This window comes from Pipistrellus kuhlii, unplaced genomic scaffold (assembly GCF_014108245.1).
Source record: "Pipistrellus kuhlii isolate mPipKuh1 unplaced genomic scaffold, mPipKuh1.p scaffold_m20_p_6, whole genome shotgun sequence".
NCBI classification, from domain to species: Eukaryota; Metazoa; Chordata; class Mammalia; order Chiroptera; family Vespertilionidae; genus Pipistrellus; species Pipistrellus kuhlii.
Window position 1 is genome coordinate 52081419 of NW_023425562.1, and position 12546 is coordinate 52093964.

The 12546-nt window shown below is 55.4% G+C and overlaps 1 protein-coding gene across 1 annotated transcript; it reads left to right on the forward strand.

Moving 5' to 3' along the window:
• Positions 1 to 4828: 4828 nt before the first annotated feature.
• On the forward strand, positions 4829 to 10865 carry FAM83C (family with sequence similarity 83 member C). The gene is made up of 4 exons (XM_036417479.2): positions 4829 to 5538; positions 7539 to 7706; positions 8106 to 8230; positions 8735 to 10865. The coding sequence occupies exons 1-4, from the start codon at positions 5041 to 5043 to the stop codon at positions 10143 to 10145; spliced, it is 2202 nt and encodes a 733-aa protein (XP_036273372.1). The 5' UTR covers positions 4829 to 5040; the 3' UTR covers positions 10146 to 10865.
• Positions 10866 to 12546: the final 1681 nt, after the last annotated feature.

Here is a 12546-nt window from a genome sequence, read left to right on the forward strand (position 1 = left end):
GGTTTCAGTCAGTAGCCAGAATCCATGGGCCTGTGCTGGCTTGCCCCTTCCCTCTTGCTCTCTCTCTCTCTCTGGCCAGAAACAGCTCCTTCAACTAGTCACCATCTGAGAAAGCCCGCCACAGGCTGTACCCGAGTTGGGAGTGTGGAGTGGAGACATGATTCCTCTCAGGTTCCAGAATGGGTCATGAGCTCTAAACCCCAAGCATTTGGTTTATACTTCGGCTTCATCTGTGGCTTATAATTATGAGTCTGCCTTCAGCACTAAACTGAGTTCCTTCAGGGCAGAGTCCAGGTCTTATTCATCTTTGGAACCACAGTGCTGGCCTGAAGTGGGCATTAAATACATGCAGAGTATACCCTGGCTGGGTAGCTCTGTGGCTAGAGCATCATCCCAAGACACAAAGGTCGCAGATTTGATCTCTGATCAGGGCACACACAAGAAACAACTAGAGGGAACATACATGGGTGGAACAACAAATCAATTTCCTCTCCCTCTCTTTCCCTCTCTCACATCAGTACAGATAAGTAAGTAAATGCTTGCAGAGTGGAGTGGATGGAGAGGGGAGGGAGTGGTGGCTGGGTCACCCCCATTGAATGAGGTGAGATGGAGAGGGATGGAGGGAAGCATGTGAGGGGTCACAGTGTCTACCGTCTGACACAGACACAGCCATCTTTCTGCCAAGATCCTCATTCCTTGGGGTCCCAAGTGCCCAAGAAAGGGGTGACTACTGGTCTGTGTGTGCAAAGTGGAGAGAGGACCTTGCCTCCTGAACTGGGCTGAGAGGCAGCATCTCAGAGCCACACTCCTCTGACAGCCAGGAGCCGAGTTCACCTTGAGGGCCAGCCCTTGGACCTTCAGGGGCCCCGCCACTGCTTCGTTTGTCTTCGGGTCTTCCCCAAGCCCCTGCCCTTTCATGGCCAGACAAGCTCTGGAACCAGCAGGTACTGGGCTACTGCTCCTGTCAGTCGGTCACTTACTCCTCACAGCAGCCTGGTGAGGGACGAGGTGTTGGTCCCATCCCGCAGATCCAGGCGCTGTGACTCAGAGTTGTGATTGTTCAGCTCGTTAAGTGCAGAGTTCTGTGACCTCCCGGAGGCCTCTGTGGTGCTCAGGGTCAGTGAGCCACACCCACCCGGGCTGCTTCTGGGAGTCTGGTGCTTTGGGCTACTCTCCCCCGGGGGACTGCTTCCACTCTAGGAACCCTGCCAGCCGCTGTGTCATCATCTTTGCACCGAGAGGCCGCACTTTAGCAAGATCCCCTTCAGAGTGTGGCCCAGATGGCCTTTCTGACGGTCCTTTCCCTATACCACCACCCCATCTTTCTTCATCAGGCATGCCCTTGTCCCTCCGCCCTCCAGCCTGGAACACCCCGCTTGACATTGTACATCTTCTTTTTTTAAAATATGCTTTATTGATTTTTTACTGAGAGGAAGAGAGAGGGATACAGTTAGAAACATTGATGAGAGAGAAACATCGACCAGCTGCCTCCTGCACACCCCCCACTGGGGATGTGCCCGCAACCAAGGTACATGCCCTTGACCAGAATCAAACCTGAAACTCTCGAGTCCGCCGGCCAACACTATCCACTGAGCCAAACCGGTTTCGGCACCATTCTGTACATCTTGAAATCATTTTCATCCTCCAATACCCACCTCAAGCCAACCTCTGGCAATCCTTACCACTTGGCCCTGCATCTCTAGATCTTAGGTTGCTTTGCCTTGATTCATTTGGGCACACCGGCTCCCCTGCTCGCCCTGGCTGCTTCTCCCCCGGAATCTTCTCTCGCCTCTCCCGGAGGTGCCACCTTAAAGGTGTGTGGCAGCGTTGGCATCAGGGCAGCCTGCCCCTGGAGGGCTGCGGCCCAGCCTCTGCTTCCACCACCCCCACAGGACAGTCACCTGCCCAGGCGCCACTCGGCTGGTTAGAGACAGCTAAATGTCCCTCAGGATGTCAGAGAGATGCCAAGCGGCGCCTGACACAACTCCTGGACAGGAAAATATTTCCCCCCCCTCTTAATAACAGTTATTAAGGGACCTTTGCCCAACACACTGGTCTGGGCTCGGCTATCTGTATGGTTCCCATCACCCTGGGCCCCCACCCCTAGCTGCAGGCTCGTGGCCAGGGTCCATCTATCCACCCTTCTGCTGCCCTTTATCCATTCGGCCCATCGGGAGGGGCCTCCATCCCTGCAGGCCTGGGGGTTTGATTTACAGGCTTTCATTGTCAGGGTGTCAGGGATCCCTTTGGCTCAGTCTTCCCACCCCTGCCTTCTCACTGAGCTCCCTCGTACCAGAGTTAGGGTCAAAGCCATCACTGTCCAGACAGGCACACATGAGTATGTATACACAGATGCACATATAGGTAAATATACACCGACATGCAGCTAGATGCTTAAAGTCAGCCAAGTAGATACACGAACAGCATAGTACATACATGCACAGGTACAGTTCTGCATAGTTATAAGTATATATGTTGAGTAGAACCATACAAAATGTGGGTGTTTTGTTTTTTTTTACTTACAAAAATGGAATATAATACAAACGTGGATATAGAGGGAAATACACAAAAATACAGTCAAATCTGTATGCCTATATTCAAGCAGCATTATTTACAATAGTCAAAGGGTAGAAATAACCCAGGTTTGTGTGAATGGATAAACAATGTGGTATATACACACAATAGAATATTATTCAGCCTTAAAAGGAATGGAATGCTGACCAGGCTACAGCATGGATGAAACTTGAGGACATTAGGCAAAGTGAAATAAGCTAGTCACAAAAGGACACATACTGTATGATTCCACTTCCATGAGCTACCTAGAGTAGCCAAATCCATAGAGGCAGAAAGTAGAGAGGTGGCTGCCAGGGTCTAGAGAGAGAAAGATGTAGGGAGTTATGGGTATAGAGTTTTAGTCTTGCAAGATAAAGAGAGTTCTGGAAATGGAGGATGGTGATGGTTGCACAACCAGACATATGTGCTTAATGCCACTGAACTGTAAATGGTTAAGATGTAAACTTTATATATATATTACCCCAATTAAAATCTTTTTTTTTAAAAAAAAAGCCAAAGCCAAAAATATTGTATATACCATATGCATGCTGAGGGATTAACAAAGGGACTCGGCAACATGGAAACGTGACCGCCTCCCCTCCCAGGAGCACTTCCTCCACCCAGATAAAGCCCTGGTTCTCCCCTCAAATAAATCTGAGGATAAGGCCCTAATGAAGGCCTTGCCACCTCGGCTGCCCCACAGCTCATTACCTTCCCACGGTCTGACCTTGTTTACTCAACCTCCTGCCCCTCACACAGCCTCTCCACCCCCAGGAGGGGTCTCCTTCCAGCTCCCGGTGCTCCCATTTCTGTCCCTGCCCCTGAGATGGGATGTAATGTCCCCACACCTCAGCTCTTGGTCTATGCTTCTTCCTCACCCCACCTCACCTCCTGCCCCTCCCCCACTTCTCCACGTCTTAAAGACAAAGCCAGCCCCATTCGTCTCTGATCACAGGGCCCAGCTTGGTGTGTAGGGGCCTGCTCCCCGCGCCCGCCTGTGCATGTGTTGGGCCCAGTGTGAGAAACGCTGTGGACATAAAAGAACCTGTGCTCTGGACCTGACTCCAGCTCAGATAAACCAATTGCAATCAGGGTCTAAACGGTCTCAAGACGTGGCATTAGGTCTCCTGGCCATCCTCATTGGACCTCATCCCTCCATAGACGGTGGCCCCTCAAGCAGGCATTACTCTGTTGTGACTATTTCAGCCTGGCCCGGCCCCCAGCTAGCTGCCATCTGCTGACCCCTCTTCCCCAGAGCAAAGCCCATGCTCCTGAGGACGCTGGGACTTTGGCCCATGTCAGGAACAGAGATAAGAAGCCTGCCAGCCCTGTTTGCTTCCTGACTCTGCAGTGTGTTCCCCTCCACCCTCATATTCTTTGAAACAACCTTTCTCACTAACCATTTAACACTCAGCTCCTGAGGCGGGGAGGAAGGCTGGGGTCTGGTCCCCACCAGGCCAAGAGCTTCCTCCGCGTTGAGGGGGTTGGAAATGCAGCCTCTGGAACAGCATTTCTCAGGGGTGGGCTTCAGCACACTGCCCCAGAGGCACCGTGTCGCTTTTAAAAAGGCAAGCTCCAGAAGCCCACTCAGACCTTCAGAATCTCAGGTGGGTGGAGCCTGGGGATCTGCATTTAACACATCCTGGCTGGTCTTGGGAACCGAGGCACAGCTCTTGAACCTAGAGGATGGGCGAGAGCTGGGGTGAAGGTGGGACAGGTGACCGTGATGCCGCAGCTGTGGAGATGGAGAGTGGCAGGGCCTCATGGGAACAAAAAAAGGCCCACAGACAGGTCATGTCCTTGGCTGTTCTGTGACACATCCCCTTCAGCTCTTATTGAAGGCCTGTGTGCAGGCCTGCTGGGCTTGCCATGGCCATCATGGTATGTTTGGGGTTAGGGCTAGTCTCTGAATTAAGTGTTTGGATCTGTTTACATGCGATCAAAATGTGTGGTCTGCACATCAGCCTGTAGGCTACGTGTGTCTGTCAACTCTCAATACGTCAGTCAGCCTGCACGCTTGTGCGCTCACATCTTAACTTGGTGTCCTGAGTCATTCATCCACCCGTGAGTGTGTGTGTGCGTGTGTGTGTGTGTGTGTGTGTGTGTGTGCCCCTGAGCAAGAGCGTGATACAACCTCCAAGGGGCTGTGGAAGGTCAGGGTTGGAAGGAAACTCGTTGGGAGCTGGCACGTAATGCTGGATGGGGGTGGGGGGTGGGAGTGTGCTAAGGGCCTACCACTGACGTCTTCCTGGGAGGGCAAGTCCCAACAGCAGGCCAGCAGGCGAGGCTGACCCAACAGGTTCCAGAAGCCAGGGGCAATGGGGCGGAGCGTGGCTCCTGACTTAGGTGGCAACGGGTTGGGGGCCCTGCCACACCGGGGCAGGCGGCAGGCGGGCAGGAGACGGATTTGCTGCTCTCTCCCTGCTGCAACCAGCAGGGTGCAGGCCATGGAGCCCACTGGAGGGTGACAGCGGCCGGTGGGCGGGCATGTTTGGAGGCCTGGGAGCACAGGGCATGGCAGGACCCCTGCGGGGCAGGGTGGAGGAGCTGAAGCGGCCCTGGTGGAGGGAGAGCTCCCCGCTGGTGCTGCAGCACAGCGAGGCGGCCCGGCTGGCGGCCGACGCCCTCCTGGAGTGGGGCGAGGCTGCCTACCTGCGGGTCATCTCCGAGGAGCAGGAGCTGCCCTTCCTGAGCTCCCTGGATGTGGACTACATGACCCGCCATGTGCGCGGGGGTCCTGAGCTGGGGGAGGCCCCTGGACTGGAGGCCTCGGGCCCCGACCGCCTCAGCCTGCTCTCAGAAGTCACCTCGGGCACTTACTTCCCCATGGCCTCTGACATCGACCCCCCAGACCTGGACCTGGGCTGGCCTGAGATCCCGCAGGCCACGGGCTTCAGCCCCACCCAGGCCGTGGTCCACTTTCAGCGGGACAAGACCAAGAACATCAAAGACCTTCTGCGCTTCCTCTTCAGCCAGGCCCGCACGGTAAGGAGCGCGTGTCTTCCGATGCCCATTTCACAGATGTGAAGACTGAGGCCCCGGGAGGGAAGGGATGCGCCCACGGACACACTGCAGCTTAGGCGCAGCACCTACCAGACCACCAGCTCTTAGAGGATGAGCTGTATTTTATTTATCTTGGTAACCCCTTGGCATTCAGGGACGTTATGGATGAGCATAGGGTGGCCCTGAAGGACTCCCACAAGCACCCTGAACATGCAAGCAAATAGTAGTGCGGTTGCAGGGAGGGATCCTTCCCGCATCTTCCTGGGAGAGGGTGTATGGCTTTCATCAGATTCTCAAAAGAGGTTTATGATCCTCAAACTAAGAATCCCAACCGTGGGGAAATCAGAGCCACCCTCGGACTTGCAGAGGAAGAAACTGAGGCCAGAGAGGGGCTGGGACAGGCGCAGGAGGGTCCAGTCGGGAAGGAGAGGAAAGGGCCCAGACTCAGGTACAGCCCTGACTCCTGGCGCATGTCTCCATCCACCTCCCACCCCTGTTCATCTACCTCCAGCTGCTCCTGAGGCAGAGGACCCCTGACTCAGGGAGGTGGAGGAGGGGGCGGGGGGGGGGGGGGGATGAATCACATGGCTCTGGGCAGGCAGTGCCCTTGTCTGGGGAGCAGCCGGTGGCAGACAGACAGCAGGAGCCAGGATGCTGGGATCTCAACTGTTCATTCAGAGCCTCCCTCCCCGGCCTGCCTTTGCCCCGGGCAGGGGAGGGCCAGGCCTAATTGGCACTGGGAGTGAGCTTATTAGTGAGGTAGCTGCTGTGGTGACCCGGTCCCTTTGATCTTCCCCCGGTACCCCTGGTCAGGCCTGTGCCATGTACTGGGCACCCCCAAGCACTTTGCCTCCTCACCCCCATCTAGACCCTTCACCTCTGGGCCAGGAGCTTCTGCCCTGGGCCGCCACGGATGCTGAGTAACTTAGGGAAGCTTCCTCTCCCGCTCCCCAATGCCCAAGGCCCTCGTTCGTTAAGGAGGCAGCAGGAAAGGAACATGGACGGAGCTTCTGTTGTGCGTTGAGTGTTTCCACATTTAATTCCCCGTAACTCGGAGATGTAGCTATCATCACTCCCATTCAGCGGATGGGGAAGTTGAGGCTTCCCGAGGCAAAGCCACTCGCCCAGGGCCCTATGACTGGGAGGTAACGGAATGCAGGCGGGAACCCAGCTCTGTGTGGCTCCCGCTGGATGCTTTGCTCTGCGTGGCCTCCTCTGCGCCTGGGCTGGGAGAGGAGGTTCTCGTAGTAGATACATGAAATGGGAGGGGGAGGGAGAGACAGTTGGGGGTTTGGTGGCACCAGAGATTATCCAGGGCTTCTCTGGCGCAGCCCATCGTATGAGGGAGGCCACAAGCCCCAGCCCCTCAGCGGAGGAGAAAACCTGGTCCCACTGGGCGTGGGTGGAAGAGAGGGAATCCATACAGACCGCTGTAGCTTTATAGGGAAACTGAGGCAGGTCTGGCAAAGGACACTGAAGGCCCCAGTGCGCGGCTTGAAGCTCTGATCCTTGAGAAGGGAACCTCAGACACAGTGCCTGGGCCAGAGGTAGGGATGGAGCTAGTGGAGAGGGAGGACCCAGCCTGGGAACTGGGGTTCTGGCTTCTGCTTCTGACTCCCAGGACCCAGCCTGGGAACTGGGGTTCTGGCTTCTGCTTCTGACTCCTCCCTTCTGGGCCTCAGTCTCCCCATATGCGGAGAGAAGCTATAGACTGGTGCAGCTGATCCACAGACATCTTTGAGAATCTGATGACAGATACACATTCTGTCCTCAGAAAAAAAAAATGCACACAAAAACCTTTATACGACATCTTGGGGTTTAAGAGAGCGAAACCTCCCTGTGTCCAAGATAAGACCCACTGGGCTAGACCATGGCTAAGAGTTTTCTTGCGGGGTCTGGCCTCCTGCTTTTCCACCCAGCGCTCTCTTCCTGGGACCCCAGGCACTGCCTCCGGCAAGGCTGAGCGCCCCTCCCTCCTCCAGGTGGTGGCTGTGGTGATGGACATATTCACAGACATGGAGCTCCTGTGTGACCTCATGGAGGCCTCCGGTCGGCGTGGTGTCCCTGTCTACCTGCTCCTGGCCCAGGAGCACCTGAGCCACTTTCTGGAGATGTGCTATAAGATGGACCTCCACGGCGGGCACCTGCCGGTCAGTGAGGGACCGGGGTGGGGTGGGGAGTCAGGGAGGGCAGAAGAGTCACTCGGGTGGTTGGTGAGCATACAGGCGTCTTCAAACTACGGCCCGCGGGCCACATGCGGCCCGCAGAGGAGTCTGATCCGGCCCGCCAGGTTTTTTGGGCAGTGATTGCAGCCGAGGTGTTACAGTAGGAATTAGTAGTTCATATAGTCCGGCCCTCCAGCTCTCTGAGGGACCGTGATCTGGCCCCCACTTTAAAAAGTTTGAGGACGCCTGGGGGGGATGGGTCCATGGGAGTGGGGGACTGGCTTCCCTTAGCTGTTTAAGGTCAGAGACCTCATGGGATTTGGACAGGAGTCCCATTCTCTCAAGATCACCCCCCCCCTCAACCTTCGCCCCTCCTTGGTTCAGAACATGCGTGTCCGGAGCACGTGTGGGGACACGTACTGCAGCAAGGCGGGCCGCCGCTTCACGGGGCAGGCCCTGGAGAAGTTTGTCATCATCGACTGTGAGCAGGTGGTGGCGGGCAGCTACAGGTGAGCCAGCGGGACGGAGGCAGAGGGCCTGGGGCTGAGCCGCCGGCTGGCAAGGGCACCTGGGATCTGGCAGCTTTGACTTTTCATTCACTCACCCATCTCTTCCAACATGGGCCGAGCAGCTGCCACCTGCCAGGCACTATGCAGGGCTCAGGGGACGGTGTGGGGGGTGAAACAGCCCCAGGCTGGGCCCCGGAGGTGGTTCCTATGTGGACGGATTACTTTAACGCTATTGGCATAGAAAATAACTATTTTACCTTGAAACTGGAGGGGCTTCAGAGAACCTTGCCCCTAGTCCATTCTGTGGATGGGCAAGCTGCGGCCCTGGGACGGGAAACCACGTGCCCACGTCACCACGCCGGGCTAGGACCCGCGCAGACTCCGGAGTCGGAGCTCTGCCCCCTCACGTGGGCCCTGGTGGTGGTGGGGTTGTCTTTCGCCGTGAGTCCTGCCTCGGCCCAGGGCTCTGCCCTTTGCCTCCTGACCCTGACACTCTGCCCCCAGCTTCACCTGGCTCTGCAGCCAGGCCCACACCAGCATGGTGCTGCAGCTGAGGGGCCGCATCGTGGAAGACTTCGACCGGGAGTTCCGCTGTCTGTACGCCGAGTCCCGGCCTGTGGGGGGCTTCTGCGGTGGCGAGGACCCCAGGGCGCCCTGCCCTCCTCTGGTGGCCCTGGCCCTCGGGCCCAGCATCCCGAGCCGCAGGTCCTCATCGCCCTCCAGCACCAGCCTCGGCAGCATCAAGCACTCCCCTCTCATGGGCCGCTCCTCCTACCTCGCTCTGCCAGGAGGCGGTGGCTGCAGTGACACGGGAATGGGGTCCTCATCCCCAGGCCCTACGTGTCGCAAAGCCAGTGGCCAGTCCTCCCTACAACGCCAGCTGTCAGATCCTAACCGTGCCTCACCCCCGGGGCCCTACAGGGCCAACCTGGGCAAGATGGGGGCGTCCCCGTGGTCCCAGTCCTCCCCTGCCCTCAACCACACTGGCACCAGCCCCTTGTCCCTGGCAGTGGGGTCCCCCCTGCTTACTCGCCCACGCTCCCTCCTCCCCTTCTCCCGAGGTGCCCCAGCCCTGTCTAGGCTCCCAGAGAATGAGCTTCCGGGAAGCCAGGAGCCTTGCCCCCCACGAGGCCGCTGGGTACCTGGCTCAGCCCTGGAGACGGTGGAGGAGAAGAAGGCTCTGAGTCAGAGCCATGGCCAGCTGGACCTCATCCCCTTTCCCAGAGCTCGAGAAGCAAGACGCCCTGATTCTGGTGTTACCTCCAACTCAGACTCCCTGTGGCCTGGACAGCAGGCCCAAAAGGACAGGAGGTTATCCCCAAACCAGAGATACAACCAGCTGGATCTCCTGCCCCAGGCCCAAGGTGCTGGGGATACCCCTGCGTCAGGCTCCCCCAGACCTGGCAGTGGGAACCCAGAGGACCAGAGGCTGCCTCCAAACCACAGCCATGGCCAATTGGACCCTAAGACTGGGGGCTCCAGAGTGCCCCCTGAAGCCAACTCCTCAGCCAGGGCTGGCAAGCAGGGCCGAGGCGAGCGACGGCAGACCCTGGGCCACAGCCAGCTGGACCTCATCACGAGGTTTGGCCCGTTCCGGGGCGAGGGGCCTGGGCCCAATAGTCTCCCTAGACCGAGCCCCGCTCGCAAGCCTGGAGTGGGCTCTGGGGATGAGAAGCGGCTGACTCTGGGCCACAGCCAGCTGGACCTCATCACCAAGTATCATCAGCTGCAGGGCGCCAGGCAGGGGCCTGAGCACGGCCTCCCTGGGAGAACCAAAGGGGACCAGCGCAACGGCAGTAGCAACGGCACATGTGGGGACGAGAAACGGCTGACCCTGGGCCATAGCAAACTGGACCTCATTACTAAGTTAAACAAGTCCAAGTTCAAGCTGCTCCGAAGCCGCTTTGAGTCGTAGCCTTGCTCCCAGCAGGGACATAGCCCTCCTACATCTGCTGAGACTAGATTTGGTTAGGTTCTAGACTCTGGGTAGAAGCTTGGGCATAGGCTGCATGGGGAGGAAAGGATGTCTGGAAGCCCAGGTTAGACACTCCCTGTGCTCAGGGTTCTTGCTTACACACACACACACACACACACAGATGCACACACACAGGGAAACGGAACCCTCAGTTAATGTTATTTGCCACTGTGCTGGGCACTTCAGACCAATTATGTCTCTTCCTTCATCTTCACATCCTGCAAGATAGACCTCTAGTAGATAAACAATCCTAGGATCATAAGTGTTCATCTTTCCTATTTTATAAATATGGAATTGATGACTTGCTTAAAATCAGGTCTAATTAAGTGGCAGAAAAGAGACCCAAATCTGTGTCTTTTACTCTTTTGATTGTGTTTTTGCACAGATACAACCCACAATATCAACAATTCATATGTGCCCAGGCATACTAAATATACACACCACAGCAATGCCCAAAATGCCTTCACAACATACATAGCACATTAACAGGGTTCACACCCACAGGCTGCACACCCATAAGCACAATAAATGTCATTTGACTAAATGAATGGTTACACACACTATATGCATTCAGTCACATTGTAGACCCCTCAGGTTCCACAGACCATATATATATATATATATATATATATATACATAAACACACACACACACACACACCCCAGAACATGCACCAACCAGTATTTTCTTGTACCTAAACTTTGTATCCAGCCCTGCTGGGCATGCTATAGGCCAGGGCTTACAAATGAATTAGGATTAAATGCCTATACCACTGGCCAGCAAGACAAGGCTGTGTCTAATTAAAGGAAAACCGATGAAAGAGGTTGGTAGAGAATGAAGGTCAGAGATCAGGGCAGAGATGGTAGAGTGGGAAGGAAAATTTCTTAGAGGAGGCAGCCTTGAGCTAGGCCTTGAAGGATGAGGAGTATTTGGACAGATGACCAGGGTTAGAGGAATTCCTGGTAGAGTGAGCCAGGCGAAGAGCTATCAGGGAGGGGACTGAGGAAGTGGCTCTGAGACGAACTGGGGAAGCTGAAGAAGATGTACAACAGCATGCATGCACACACACCCACACACATTTTACTGAGTGTTCCTAGAAGCACAGGCTCTGACAAGTTGTGGGTCCTTTTCCTGAGCTCACCACCTGCCTGGGACAGTGTTATATATGATGCACATCAATAAAAGCAGACATGTTGTGACCGACCCAGCAGCAGCTTGGTGTGTCCCTAGGAAGGTGGTGTCATGGAACTGTGCCTTGGGGGCAGGGGAAGGGCACCATTTAGTGCAATTATGGAGGGCTCTCTGGAGGAGTGAGGATGGCCGCGGGAGGGCTGAGGGGAGGAAAAGGGCTCACGCACCCTCTGCCCTCACTGTAACATTCTGAGAGCTCCCGTGGCTTTTGTAGATGCTACAAAATGTGGGTCAAGTATATCCTGTCCACGAGTGCAAGTCGCTTGATCAGCACCATCTAGCCAAGGGACAGGAAGTGGCTGCCCAGTGAGTGATCAAGCACATGCAAGGGGCACATGGTGGAGCCAGTCAGCCCCACACCCTTTCCTACCCTGCACCCTCCCTAAGACTCTGCTTCTTTCATCCTCTCTTCTCTCCACTACCTTTTTCAGCCTGGATTCTTCTACTTCTCTGACTGCTTTCTCCAGCCTCTGTCCTGCTCTCACTTCTCACCCATGGGTGACCTCATCCACCCCAGGCTTCAGCCCCAAATTTCTGCGCTTCACTTTCCCCTGGGTTCCAGATCCTGCCACGTCTGTCTCAGACCTCACATTCAATGCCACCTTCCCCACACCTGCTCTTCCTCTTCAGGCTTTATTTCAGTAAATTCCTCCATCATCAACTCATCTGTGAGACAACCCTGGCTCCTCTTGTATGCCTCACATCCAACCAGCCACAAGTATTGGTCAATTGTGCCTCCTAAAAAGTTCCTGGTAGCCCTAGCCGGTTTGGCTCAGTGGATAGAGCATCGGCCTGTGGACTCAAGGGTCCCAGGTTCCGGGGCATGTGGCTTGGTTGCAGGCACATCCCCAGTGGGGAGTGTGTAGGAGGCGGCTGATCAATGTTTCTAGCTCGCTCCCTCTCTGTAAAAAAATCAATAATATATATATATATATATATATATATATATATATATATATATATATTTTAAAAGTTCCTGGTCAATGTGGGGGAGGAGGATATATGTAATACTTTCAACAATAAAAGCAGACATTAAAAAAAAAAAAAAGTTCCTAAGGGAATGAATGACGAATAAATGAATGCATGAGTGTGAGCATGCTGGGGGAGGGGCGAGGTGACGTCACAACCGGAGGCTCGAAACCATAGAGTG